Raw genomic sequence first — 14826 nt, 5'->3', positions numbered from 1 at the left:
GAAATCCAGATGGGCTACTATTGTAATATTTTCAAGCGAGTGTAGTTTGTTTAGGATTGCTTAAAAAAAAAATCAAAACCCTGACGATACAAAACAGCGAAAATATAATAATATAATAACATATATATAATATAGTTTCAGTTAAATGTCTAAATTGATCAAATTCAACAATTTTTCACCGATCAACACATATTCACAAATACAAACTGAAGTGCCAAAAAAATCTAAATCGGGAGCTCTAAATATACATTGCTAACAAAGCTTGTTTAGTTGGTTTGAATATGTCATAACATGGATATATTCTTGCTTTTCTGTACTGAAACCTATCAATGTAAATAAACAATACAGACAGAAATGTCTCCTTATCAGCTAATGACTTTGCATTTTAAGGGAACAAAGATTCAAATGAAAAAGAGATGACCCAGTTCTTATGTTTGTTTCAGTGGCAGCTGACATTCTGTACAGGAAACAGCTGTCTATGGGGGCTGGGGTCATGCCTCAATTGTATTACTATGGTGGAGTAGAGATGCTGTCCTCCAATTACAGGTGAGAAGTGATGTCACAACTAGGCTGTAATAAGATTAGACAAGGACTGTGTTATACAGGTATTTCAGGGCCTGCAAGTCTTATGAGTTAATTTAGGTCAAGAATCCACTACAGCAGAACCAAAGTGTTGCAAACAGATGGTAAGCATGGATTTAAGAGATAACTAGTTTACTCCCGTGAGGATGCGAGGTAGCACTAAACCATACAGCTCTTCAACACTTTTTTTCATAAATGTCTGTTGCTGCCATGGTCTTAATGCCCCCCGAGATGAGGCTTAGCAAGCACTATCACGCAGACCACAGGGTAAGCCTAGGATCAGAGCTGCTTCCCATCGCTAACCCCAACTGGCACGTAGAACAGCCTCATATACAGTCATGTCCCTTACCCCTGCTCACTTACAACGAGAACGAGGCAGAGTAGAGGAAGCCTACCTCAAACCCCTCGAGTCTGCAGAGTTTGAGCGAAGGGCTGCAAACTGCTTCTAACGCCTTCTGCGGAACGCATACAGGGTAAGGCAGAGCTCATTCATTCTTCCGCGCAAATACCCACTTGCCCTCTACCCTTGAATTTAGTTTGAGGTATCAGTTAAGGACAGTGTTGGCTTAGTCGAGTCAATAGAGAAAGGGAGTGAAAAGTTTTGTATAAATGGCATAACTTATAACTGAGCTTGAAGGGGGGGAGTAATCTGTTAGAAGAAGCAAAGTTATTGATATAGTTAGGGTTTAAAGTTGAATTGTGTTTGTTGAAGATTTGAAGTGTACAACGAGGATATGAGATACAGTAGCCCTGCTCCTCTAAGCAGGTAGGCTAGTCATGCACTACTGTACTTGAAAGTCTCCCTGCTTCAGACATCCAACACCTAAAACATTTCATGCACAGGGGCATGGCCTAAGACTGCTCTAAGATGGAGGTGTTTTACTTGAGCTCCGCTGGTCGGAGCACAGATCCTGCATGCTGCCCAATCCTGGCCTAAATTGGTGATCAGCCAGGAGGCCTACAAGGTGCACCAGCACCGAGATCTGCGGGGGCAAGGGCTAAAATCCCTATGCAGTGCCGGACGTGCGAGCCCCGGACCAAGACTGCCTGTGTCTGGCCTGAACTGTTGGGTCGTTCTAAGGCCCGGAATCCTGAGACGGTGCTCACCACTGTGCTGGACTAGAGTAGTAGCAGGCTTTGCCGATGCTGCTTCGCAGCTCCAGATAGCCCCGGGGAACCCCAAGCTGTTGCTCTTCGGACCAGTGACGGCTTGAGGAGCACACTGGCACCCTTGCACAGCAAGGGCCTAGCAGCGGCCTACTATCACGTAACTTCCCTCCGAGCCACAGCAGAAGTTCTTGTCCTGAAAAAGTGGAGGACAAGTGGCTGGAAGTGGAGACACCGCTGCATATAGTGTCCAGTAAGTGCGGAGAAAACACTGACTGTATGTACCTGGGCCTGCTTAACATCTGCTTATACTGCTGCACCAGTACAAGTACATAGCATGGCACCACTATGGAATAGCTCATGGGGCAACTGGTCCCTGAGCGGGGGGTTATCTCATGATCACTGCTGTGTCTCATTCGGCAATGCTGCTGTTCCCCACTGACCCTGATCTCCTGCACATCCCCAACGTTTTGCACAACAAGATGGGCAAGACTGATGCAAAGCAACAACGCCTCACCTTTGATTCTAAATGACAACCCCATCAAATAGCGTTGCTAACTATTCAGTTCCCTGAAGGGATAGGGGGGGGGGGGGGTGGGGTGAAAGCACTTCCCCCCTGCGGAAGACCTAAATTCCATTCTCCTGGATATGCACACCAGCCTTGCCGCTAACGATGGCAAATTAGACTCTCTGGCCTGGTGCATGGACGCTATGGAAGACCAAATAGACCCGCATCAAATGCACCTAACTGAAGCTGAACAGTAGATTTTAGATGTTGAAGACATACACCTGCAGCAAGCAAAACTTTTGGAAAAGATAAAATTAGGACTCCACAAAGTCCAACTTAAAAATGAAGATTTAGAAGCCAGATCTAGGAAAAATAATGTACGCATTCTGGGCATTCCAGAAACAATGTCAATGGGGCGCACTGAAGACTATGTTGAAAACTTGCTCCTCACCCTGTTTGGCACTGAGAAATTCTCCCAATCCTTTGTCATTGAAAGGGCGCAAAGATCCTTAGATCCCAGGCAGATTGCAGGTGCTCCTCTCAGGCCCATTATTGTGAAGTTCATTAACTACAGGGATAGAGAACAACTGCTCTGCTTGGCCCGGGAGGTACAGGAAGTTCAGCACGAACGAACGCACTTCACTTTTTTTCCCCCCCAGATTTCACGCAATCTGTGCAAGATGCTCGGCGAAAGTTTCACTCAGTCAGAAAGAAATTGCAGGAATGGGGAATTACATATGTCATGCTTTATCCAGTGAGGCTGCGCATCTCATAGCAAGGCAAACAAAAGACCTTCACAGATACTGCAGCAGCCTTCTCCTTCCTAAAAAAAACACTTCCCGCAACGGGGCAAGTCCTCTCTTTGCGAACAAGTGGACGATACATCAACTCTAGACAAGGTGAAATAATCAGTTACTAGATTTCAGATTAACCTCCCAGAGGTTGCAGGGTACTTTGGTTGATCGACTACACAGTACTCTATACACAGCCTTACTACCAAGGACCACAGACATGTCTCAAACTAAGGAGCTTATTTAACATGTTCTGCTGCACTGGCTAGTTCTCTTTGTTATAGGATGTTAACCACTGTGATTCCTCTCTTATAGCTCCTGCTGTCATGATTGGTCTGCTGGTTAGTTTTACCTTATCAGTGCTCTGGACGCCCCAAGCGTACGGCCATGGCATCTGCAGAGTTATCTGATGTTTATGTCATCTTGTGTTTTCTCTGTCAAATAGCCTATTCCAAATGTTTGAGAGGCTCACTGGGAGATTGGGCCCAAGTGTGGGAAAGTCTGTCCTGTTTTTAAGTGAGCGACCCTCTATGACAAATGGCTGAGATCTCAGGCACATGTTCGTACCTTAGAGGCACTTATGCATCTTGATGGGAGATACACCTAATCAAAAGGGATTAAAATTAACGTTTATCACCGGGAATGTCCGGAGTTTGAATAAACCTCGCAAGTGCAGTCAGATCCTTGTTTATCTTGACCGCCACAATGTAGATGTCATTTATCTGCAAAAAACACACTCCATGCCGGGAAGAAGGACAACTTTACCCAGTACCTGGGGGCCCTACCAATAGTTTGCCTCTTATTCGTCAAATTCCAGGGGGGGTGGCCATGATCATTCGAAAGAAAGACCCATTCCATCATCTCCGGACAGTAACTGATCTGGATAGATGATACTTAATATTTCAGGGCCTTATTGGGCACACACAGGTCACACTACTTAACACGTATGGTCCTTAACATTGATTGTCCAGACTTTAGTATGATCCAAAAACAATGCCTAACAGTGAACACTGGTACAATAAGGGGGTGGGAGATTTCACAATTTAGTATTGAATACAGACCTAGACTGCTCAGACCATCACAAGCGACGCCTAACCAGGGCTCATGCTGCATTTTTTGACACTATGGCGCAGTTCGATATGCTGGACATTTGGGGCGAGCTACACGGCATGACCCGAGAATACACGTTCCACTCCTCAGTGCATAACACTTCCTCACGTCTAGACTTCTGAGTGGGTACACAGGATGGGGTGGGCTGGATACGAGGGGTGAGGCATTTGCCCAGAACTCTCTCCGATCACTCCCTGTTGGTTCTCACACTCACCTTGCCACAGCCTGGCGGCAAATGCCGCTCTGGAGACTTCAACCTAACATGCTGCTCAAAGCAGTATTTAGAGAAGAAATCCATTCTATGATTCTGTCCTATATCGCTTTAAACAAAGGCTCTGTCACCAAAGTTGGCGACTTTCTGGGAGGCAGTAAAAGCTGTTATCCCAAGGGGTTAGAGAGGGGTGCACTGCCAAGGGACATGGCATCCTCCGATCCATTAGAGGGAGATTAGCGAGACTAGAAGCAGAACTTTGTAGCCTAGAACTCTGCTGTGAGGGAACTAGTGATCAAAACCTATTATATACAATGAAAAAACTTCTAACGGAATTCTGAAGGAAGGCGGATAGGGAAGTGAAGTGCCTCAGCAAACAAATACAGGCTCAGAAACAAGGGGAAGGGGACAGGTCGGGGCACACCCTTGCCATTTTGCTGAAGCCTAGCTGGTCCACAAATTGTATCCATACAGTTGACACTCTTGATGTGCAGTCTCAGCACACCATTGAGGAAATAATACAGTAATTTGTAGCTTTCTACCAACAGTTGTACACTTCCCGCACACAAGCTACTCCAGAGGAGATGGGAACCTATTTGCAATGGGTCGCCCTGGCGTGGATAGATCCATCACACCGGGAGGCTTTATGCCATCCCCTATCACTTGTAGAGATTGAACAGGTCATTGCGTGATGCATGAACGAGAAAACACAGGAAAGCTACGGACTCCCAGTGGAGTTTTATAAGGCATATGTGGATGAGCTGGCACCTATTTTAATAGATGTCCACATTGAGGTGTTTCAGGAGGGCACACTTCCCTTGACAATGAGATAGTCTATCATAATCACACTCCTCAACCCAGGAAACACCCTGCATAAATAGGACTCATACCATCCTCTATAGTTGATAAACATAGACAGTAAAATACTTGCCAAACCATTTGCTGCCTCGGATGCCTGCCTTGAGTCTTCTGGATCAGTCGGGTTTCATACCGCTCCGCTCTATGGCAGATAATCTGTAATCTCTTTTTGCCCTTTCACACCAGCTAAACCCAGAGTTGCGGGTAATAGATATCTTAGATGCTGCTAAGGCATTTGACACTGTTGAGTGGTCCTTTCTACTTATTGTGCTCACTAGAGTGAGTGGGTCATTTGTAAAATGGGTGCAGCTGCTATACACGGCCCCATCAGCATGATTGCGTCTGAATGGCAGCCTGTCAGAACCTTTTGCGATTGGTGTGGGGAAGCAACAAGGATGTCCCTTATCACCCCTCCTTTTCGCTCTCACTGTAGAATGTATGGCTTGCGCATTAGGCAAATGTAATCCTAAACAGGGGGTAAAGCATGGGGTTTGGCTACACATCACTCTCCATGAATGCTGATGGTGCGATGCTGGTGATTAGAAATCCGGATGCTAACTTAAATCCTATAATACAGGAGATAATCACTTATGGTTGCAGGTGTGGTCTTCAGATAAACTGGACCAAATCAATAATATTCCCCCTAACAGCTGCCGCCACTAAACTTGATACCTCATATCAGTTACAATGGCAGACCGACCTGGTTAGATACTTGGGGATCCTTTATCACACTGATATACCCACTATTATAGGGGCAAACTCTGGGACATATATGAAGACACTACAATCATGCATTGACAATGGATAACCCTCCCTCCATTACTTGCAGGAAGTGTGACCCTAATGAAAATGGTCATCTTTCCAAAGCTACTCTACTTATTCCAGAATATTCCAGTGCCTTTAACCAAAGCCTTCTTTGCACAGCTGCAATCCCTCATGATCCGATTGGCATGGGTGGGAAGACAGCCCCATGTTAGTTTGCATACCTCACAACTCCTATACCAAACAGGCAGGTTTGCAGTCCCCAATTTCGAGGCCTACTATTTAGTGGTGCAAATACAATACATACATCACTGGTTCCATAACAGTAGACATGCCCCTCATGTGACCACTGAGGAAGGCTTGATGGGTTCCACCCCTCTCCAGGCGGTCCCGTTTGTTCAGCTACCCAGGCCTACCAAAGGAAATTCACAGTGTGCTGCACCCTTTAGGCATGGAACAGACTAGCCACTCTTTGTCACATTTATTTAACATACTCTAAAAAAGTTCCAATTGGGCATTATCATGGGTTACAGATGGAAAATGCTCCTGGGGTCTTACAGGTAATACTGAAAAATATATGTCCTTACACTGGGAGATTTATTTAATGCTAACAAATTCAAGAATTATCGGTCTACATGGGTGAACCCCCAGCCACTATGGGAGATGTGCTCACTTATGCTAAACTTTCACATGAAGCTAAACGTCTTTTTAAAAAAAATGTAATACATTTCCGGAGGAACCCCTGGAATGGTCAATTCTGACCATTCTAACTAACGTACAGTCCTCCAAGCTCATAACATGGTTGTGCAATGCGGCAATGGACTACTGGGTCCTGGATCTCCTTAGGACAGGCCAGGCGTGGGAGGCTGAGCTGGAACAAGACATAAGAAATGTGCAATGGAGTTACTATCATCAACAAACTAAGGAGGTGTCCCCCGATGGCAGATACAGATTGATTCATTACACATTTGTATAGTGTGTACACCCCAATGGACCTTGCCTGATACTATTCTGATGTTGACACCAAATGCATCCAACGTGGTGACATTTCTACATCTAGCACGGACATGCCCTGCGATAACATTTTGGTCTAAAATTATTTCAGCATAACTTGCAATGACTGATCCTGCTTCCCAACTCACCCCCATGGTAGTGCTACTAGGGTATGTCAAGGAGATCCCAAAAGAGTACCGGAAACGTATTGCTCTCGCCTTACTGTTGAGAAAATGTAGGGTGGCGACGAGATGAGGTGGTGGCCTTGCTCCGAAGTTTTGTGACTGGCTGAAAGATATGACATTATGTGAAGAATGGTCAGGGTTATATGTAGAAACACTTCCATCCACGTGACTTTTGGGGTCCGTTTCACTCATACTTGCTACAGCTAAATCTGGATCAAGTAGATTGGCTACATATGTGGCGATGTCATGTATTGGTTCCCCTCGATGGAGAGTTACTGAATCTCTGCTTTTGTGATGATGCAAACCCATTTTATAAGGTACTGTCTTACACAGTGGCGGCTTGTTGGAGGGAAAAGGGGTGGGGCGGCAGGAGAAATAAAATAAAATATTATTTAAAAAAAAAAAAAAAAAAAAAAAAAAAACTTACCTTAATGCAGCGCTGCTCCGCTTCTCTAGTTGAGTGCAGGCACAGGCTTCCAGCCTGCCCTGTGGCCAATCCTGACACTGCTCCGAGCCCAGCCACAGCGCTCCCAGGCAGACTGGGAGCCTGTGCCTGCTCTCTCCAGCCCCACAACACAGTGCTGGGCTGGAGAGAGCACACTTCGCATGTGTGTTTGGCCAGCCCGAGACGGCCGGCCAAACACACATGTGCTCCGAGGGGAGTGCACAGTGCACTCCCCTCACTGCTCGTCACAGAGCGTAGCCCCGTCCCTTTTAATACAAAACTATAATAAACCTAGTTTATTATAGTATTGTGTTAAAGAGTTTGCAGCTGCTGCGGCTGGCAGAGGCAACTCTCCTTTGCCCTAGCGGATGAGCTGCCCCTGGTTTTATACTTGTATGCTGGAACCTACTGTCAAGCTTCTATACTAATTCTATTGCATTTATCACTTAATGTACGAGATTTCTCTGATATTTAGCCGACCTCATCGACATACTGTTATAATGCAACATCATGCTGTATTGCTTTGCTCACTTGCTCTGTCAGTGTCTGTAAAAAACGGTTTAAAAAAAAAAAAAAAAAAAAAAACACATTACATGCACATCATACAGTTTTAGATGTCCAGCGCCTTCCTGAAGCTCAACCCAACCAGACAGAATTCCTGTTTTCTGCTAAGAACAACAAACAAGCATACGCCTCTTGCATACTCTGCAGTAATTAAAAGTTAATCACTGCAGAGTATGCAAGGATGCCGAGCGGTATGCATTGGCTTCTAGACTTTAGAACCACTGCATAATTTAATTCCGCTGGCACAACAGTAGAATTTTAATCAATAAGTAATTCTGTGTTACAAGAGTAATGCAGAATTACTAAAATTCCTCAGATACTGTTGGTGGAATTGAAACCTCAGCCCAGGGCTAGCTTTAACTAACAAAACAGATACATCTCCTTTCGCTTGCTGAATTTATGCTTGTCTGACACTATGCAACGCTCCGCAGGCTTTTGGCTAGGCTTGCGCTATAGAATTAGCGCATACTGACATACATACAACCAGAAACGGGTAGATCATAACAAATTAAAAGGTGCACGAGGCTTGTGGAATGAATAAAATGAAGGCCAGAAATCTGGAATAGTTAGTAAAAGAATTACCGGAGGAAATTGGTTGATTTGTTTAGAAGCTGTGGGCATACAGTATCTATGAATTGTTAAAATGTTTAGGGACCTATATAAGCGTGGAGAAGTGTGGCACAATGATTAGAGCGGCACACCCTGATACAGAGATCTGGCGCAGGACCAGGGTTCAATTCCCACCTCGGCGGGTCTTGGGCTCAATTCCCTTGGACCAGACAATTCTCGCCTCGGCCTAATCTAATTAATGGGTCCCACTCTGTAACTCCGGGCAATAGCTTGCTTAATCTCCACAACGGCCCTCACAGCGCTTGGATGCCTGGCTTCACCCTGGGGCTGTCCAGGAGTGGGCGCCCCACAGGGAAAAGCCAGGAGGGGTTCCACAGCGGTATGCGTACAGCACCTTGAGACCCCAACGGATGAGTAGTGCGCTATACAAGTGCGAAGTTTACAGTTTTTACTGAGATAGCAGCTAACAACGTCAAATTGACAGTCCCACCTTGACTCAACCATAAACAATGTTCATGAACCTTGAAATACATACCTTTGGGTCTTTCACTACTTGAAACAGAAATCTGGGAGTGACAATGAAAGACAATAATACACATAAACAAGAGAATGTACATATATATAGCACTATCAACACTTCCCTAGGCTACTCCTGAAAATGGAAGCACCAGTGATGGACAGCCTAGAGTAGAGGAGATGGATTAATGCCGTTGGTGATATACTCAGTTGCACAGTACTACACAGGTAAGCGGTGATCATGCAGGTGTGCCTCAGAGTCTTACCCACTGTGGTGACCAGGGTGCTGGAGAAGAAGAAGGCGGAGGCAAAGTCCCAGTTGCTGTCGGTGGTGGCATTGCGAAGGACTGACACACCATACTTATTTGCGTTCAGCACCTTCTCCAGGAAGGCCTCCAGTTTGCTCTCGTTCACGCAGGAGCTCTGTCGAAGGAAATCGGCCTTGAACTCCCGCAGCTCCTGACGCTTCTGGGTTTCGTAGGGCCCCTCGATGTTGGAGACCACCAGGGCCCCCAGCAGCAGGTAAACCACGTAGATAACCACCAGGATAGTCATTACCACCCAAGACTTCATGGCAGAGGGTGGGCAAAGGTCAGGGGGCTTGACTGAAATAGGTAGGGCACAGGCCCTAGCAAGGTACCACTAGCAAAAGGCTCCTTCAAAGGTGCAGGGGTGCAGTGGGCCTGGGCTTTCTGTTAATGGAGTACCTGCAAAAAGTGTTGAAAAGACAGGTTCAGTGTTAATCAGTGGGACCCTCAGAATGCCCCGTCTGCAGTTTAGGGCCTGCGGTACCCTGCGACAGGGCTGCAAACTCGAGGTGGAATCAGTGCAAGAAACTGGCTACTCAGGGGGTACAGAGTGGCTACTGTGTGTGTGTCAGCAGGCAAAGAGACTGTGGAAAGGCGGGTGCAGCCAGAGAAGAGACTGCGAGCGCGCGGAGGGCAGCCTGAAATGAGACCAGCAGCTATAATGTTCCGCCAGGAGACCGAGTGCCTGCAGGGGCGTACGCTGTGGGAAAATACAGTAAGAGCGCAGGCAACAGGTTGTCAGCAATGAAGTGCAGGATGGATAGAGTATCAGCAAATGGGGCACTGACTGCCAGCAAACGGGCGAGAGACTGTCCCGAAACGAAAAAGACACTGTCAATGTGCGTGAAGGAGAAGTCAGCAGGGGGCTCCCGAAGGGGCTGCGTGGCGAGAGCTCGGATGTTTTAGGAGGGAGTGTATTTGTTCTATGTGACGAGGCTGCTGCTCGAAGGAAGTTTTGATGGAAAGCATCAACCCGCTGCTACAAAAAAAAAAAGTCATCTGGCAGTATCCGTCTCCGGTTCTTCTGCGTCCACCCCCAGCGGCCGTCGCTCGCCCGGGCTGTACTTTCGGTTACCTTCCCTGGCTCTACCTATCCCCGATCCCCGCTCTCTTCCTGGTTCTCTTTCTTCCCCCTCCACGCCTGTCAGTCCGCCTCCTCTCGACAGACCTCTCTTCCTCCGCCTCCCTCTTCCTGAGGAGGAGAGAATCAGCACTCCTCCAGGAGCAGGGGTCACACTCCCGTGTGCGTGAGAGTGGAGGGCCCTCCGTCCCGTGTGTAGGGAGAGCTCCACCCCGCTGAGGCAATCATGGCGTAGGGGAGGAAGTTCCACGCGTAGGGAAGGGGCCTGCCCTAAAACTTTCAGTCACGGTCTCAGACGTAAACTGTAAAGAGGCGGGCAGTGCGCTACTCGCCAACAAAGACCGGGACACACATGTGAGACAGACACCGACAGAGCCCTCCCCTTGAAACAAACACCGACAGAGCCCAGGAGCCCTCCCCTTGAAACAAACACCGACAGAGCGCAGAGTAAGATTATCAAATGGCTCCACGTCACCAGGGACACATTTCCAGGCCCAAGTTTGTTTTTTTCCGTTAACAAATGGTGTATTCTGGGAGCTGTAGTTTCACCTGAACTTCTTGGGTTAAGTTAGTCGAAGACAAGGAGTTACAGCAGAAACGCCTAGGGCTCGACCACTGCGCCATCTGGTAACCTCAACCCAGAGACCCCGTCTGTTAGACAGGCAGCAACCGTTCCTACGAGACATTGCCCTGTAAACATACTCGAACATAGCCCCCGTAGAAGAGACAATAAAACTCTGCCTCTCCGAGACTACAGATATCGGCTAACCTCCCCGCAGGGCAGACATCATCAACAGAGTTATACAACCCCCATAAAATAGAGAGCAACAGAGCTCCAGGTCATTCCTGCGAGTTACCGCGAGAGCTTGGGTGACCCTAGACCAGAGGTCTTCAAACTGGGGGCGTGCCCCACTAGGGGTCATCAAGTGATTGGGGGGGGGGCAAACTCTGGCCAAAAGAAATATTATACAGATAACATGCCTTTGTTTTAAGCAGAAGTTTGTTATTGCAGTTTTAAAACGGTAACAGTACTTAACTGCAATGTTTAAATAGGTTTAGACATATTTAAACATTGCCATCTTTCTAAAATAATTGTGAAAAATTCTGAGGGGGGGCCCAATGATTTTCATTTTTCAACTGGGGGGGCGCGGCATTAAAAAGTTTGAAGACCACTGCCCTAGACAGTAAACACCCTGAGAGACAACCACAGGTAGGGTTATCCGATTACTATTTTTTCCAGTCGTGGGCTTTAACAAATCCATACCTCTATGGATCATTCTCCAACTTCAATTCAATCGAATCAGTTTGGGTAACACATCAGAAAACAATGTTTTTTAAAAGCAATGCCTAATACTGGAAACTTTGTGCCCCTGTCTTATGGAGTCCCCTGTAACTCTTCCCAGTGTGCCTTTACTGTGAGACAGACAGGAAATCCACCCTCCCCTCGCCACAGTTGATGGACCCAACCAAACCCAGGGCTATCTTCCCTGCAAGGGAAACTGTAGTGTCCCGCCCAGTGACGTGAACTGGAGCACAGGCGCTACCACCCAGACCCGACAACAGAGGGGTGGTCGTCCCCTCAGTTCCGTTTCTTCCCCTTTTGACCAGGACATTAAGTGAGTCCAGGCTGTTACGTGGAATCTGAATAAATATGGATGCACGAGTAGGCGAGGCAGGTATGAAAGTGTGCGGCATGCCTATACCCTGCTCGTTTATCCATAAACAGTATACAGGCCTCGTCTGTTGTTTTCATCGTGGTGCGTGCATTAAGTAGCACAGTCCAGTAACGACTCTACACTGGCGACGAGAGACGATCCCCGGTCCCGCCTGCAGCTCGTATCATGCCGGAGGCATTCCAGTAGCCTCCTGCGATCCGAGCCACGCAGCTGTTTTTGCCCGATCCCTGCCGGAGCGGCACTGTGGGGTGTGGCTTGCTCTCTTGCTGGTCCAGGAACGCCAGAGTGACTGCCTGACCCCGCGGTGATCCCCAGGAGATGTTTGCCTCGCTCCACTCTGTTTTCCTGCCTCACAGAGCTGCTAGCCTCTAGGAAGCACACAGGTACAGTCACTACCTGCCATGTGTGCATAGGCACCATCGCTCCCACAGGCCTAGAGACAAATTGTGCCACAAATAAGGGAAGCAGGAGCATCCACTTCGTTTGCATGTCAGTCTGCTGCCCCACAATGTGCCATGCTGGAGAACAATGGTAAGGCTAAGGAAAAATACCCCTGACTAGACGTTGGGCACCGGCTGGCATAGTGTCAGAGACCACCAGCTCACAGTCTATCACTATAGTGAAGGGCGATAGCACACGAACCAGATTCCCGCAACATGGCCACTATCCCAGCAGTTGAACCATTTGTCATTGAGAGTGCACCATCTGCTCAAGCCTCCCAGTGTAAGGACTGGGGGGAACAAGTCCTCCTTTTCTTTGAAGCAACAAAAGTGAAGAACACCCAGAAAAGAGTGATGTTCCTCCACCTTGGAAGGAAGGACCTATACCGAATTTCTAAGACTATTGATGAAGCCGCCCCAAAGACCCCCCTCATGCTATTTGCTATCCTCAATGCCTACTTCGAGCCAATGACCAACACAGACTATGAACGTTTCATATTTTGTCAAGCACGGCAGCTGGCAGAAGAATCAATAGACTCTTTCCACATGTGTCTGAAAGAATTAGCCAGCACGTGCCCATTTGCAAACAAAAATGAGGAATTCAGAGGACAGATAATACAAGGGTGTGTGTCCACAAAACTACGAGAAAGAATCCTGGAAGAATCTGGAAGATCTCTAGCTGAAATAATTACCATGGGAAGGAGAAAAGAGCTGTCTAAAAAAAGGGCGTCACACATGGAAGCAGCTCTACACGGACATGTCAAGGAAGAACCAGTGAACGCAGTCACAGTGACACCCGGGCAGCCAAAGTCCAGACATCGCTACGCCCGCCAAAAATATGTGGCTATTGCAGGGGATCCTCTCACCGCCCATCAAAGTGCCCTGCCAAGGGAAAAACGTACAGGATGTGGAAAAATGAACCATGAATGTAGACAAAATGAAAAAATGAAGGTGTGCAGAACAACCAAAGGAAAGGCCATGAACTCCGTAGCCAATGCCTATTCAACACACGTGGCCAGACCAGTGTCATGAACGATGATGATGATGAAGAACATGCCATTCACTCCATCTTCACGATTGGCTCGACATCCTGTACTTTACGACCACTACCCAGATGCAACACACAAATCAGAGGACAATAGACCCCGGCAGTAGTAGACACTGGTGCCTCAATCAATATCATGTCGTCCGACACGTATGAAGAAATGAGACCACCTCCACGCCTGACTCCAACAACCATTCGGGTGTTTGCATATGGCCAGTCTTCCCCACTAATCATGAGAGGAAAATTCAAAACAACTCTTACTTATGGACCCTGTTCAATCAGATGATACGTATATGTGGCAAAGCACGGCCATGGCATGCTGCTAGGATGTGGGGCCGCCGAAGCACTTGGCATAGTGTCTTTCACATTTGGAGTCTATGAAGAGTCCATCACAGAGATGCTGAAAGAGTTCACAGGCATCTTTGAAGGTATTGGCTGCCTGAAAAGTAAAGAAATAAAACTGCACATCGACAAGACCAGCCAGCCAGTAGCCCTGTGCCACCGGCACATTGCATTTCCCTTAAGGCCACAGGTTGAAAGAGAACTGTACAACCTCGAAGCAGCAGGCATCATCGAAAGGGTAACTGGTCCCACACCATGGGTGTCCCCAATTGTAGTCACCAGGAAACCCAAGCAGCCAGGACAGGTGAGAATCTGTGTGGATATACGGCTGCCCAACACAGTCATCCGAAGAGAACAACACCTCACCCCCACCATCGATGACCTGATCAGCAAAATCAGCGGAGCCTGCTGGTTCTCGAAGCTGGATTTGAGGTTGGGATACCACCAGTTGGTTCTTGCCGAGGAGTCCTGGTACATAACAACTTTTTCAACACACGTGGGGCTCCGCTGATATCACCGGCTGAATTTTGGAATCTCCAGCACTGCCAAGGTGTTCCAAAACACAATACACAAACTCCTTGCTGACCTCCCTGGCGTCCCAAACATCAGTGACAACATTCTTGTGCACGCACACACCCTCTCTGAACACCAGGCTGCCTAAGGAAGGTTCTCCAAAGGATCCAGGGGTCAGGTCTGACCCTTCATAGCCGTAAGTGTGAGTTTCTCAAGAGG

The 14826-nt window shown here is 47.5% G+C and overlaps 1 protein-coding gene across 1 annotated transcript in view; it reads right to left on the bottom strand.

Annotated features, from left to right (window-relative positions):
- Positions 1-11354, bottom strand: part of KCNK6 (potassium two pore domain channel subfamily K member 6) — a 190283-nt gene extending 178929 nt beyond the window's left edge. The window contains exons 1-2 of the mRNA XM_069207200.1: positions 11141-11354; positions 9469-9909 (exon numbers count right to left, since the gene is read on the bottom strand). Of these exons, the coding sequence (XP_069063301.1) occupies positions 9469-9775 (307 nt within the window). The 5' untranslated portion in view covers positions 9776-9909; positions 11141-11354. The remainder of the gene's footprint in view (positions 1-9468; positions 9910-11140) is intronic.
- Between the last annotated feature and the right edge of the window lie 3472 nt (positions 11355-14826).

This window comes from Pleurodeles waltl, chromosome 9 (genome assembly GCF_031143425.1).
Source record: "Pleurodeles waltl isolate 20211129_DDA chromosome 9, aPleWal1.hap1.20221129, whole genome shotgun sequence".
In the NCBI taxonomy this organism is placed as follows: domain Eukaryota; kingdom Metazoa; phylum Chordata; class Amphibia; order Caudata; family Salamandridae; genus Pleurodeles; species Pleurodeles waltl.
The sequence above is the reverse complement of the archived record's forward strand: the minus strand, read 5'-3'. Positions and strand labels throughout refer to the sequence as shown.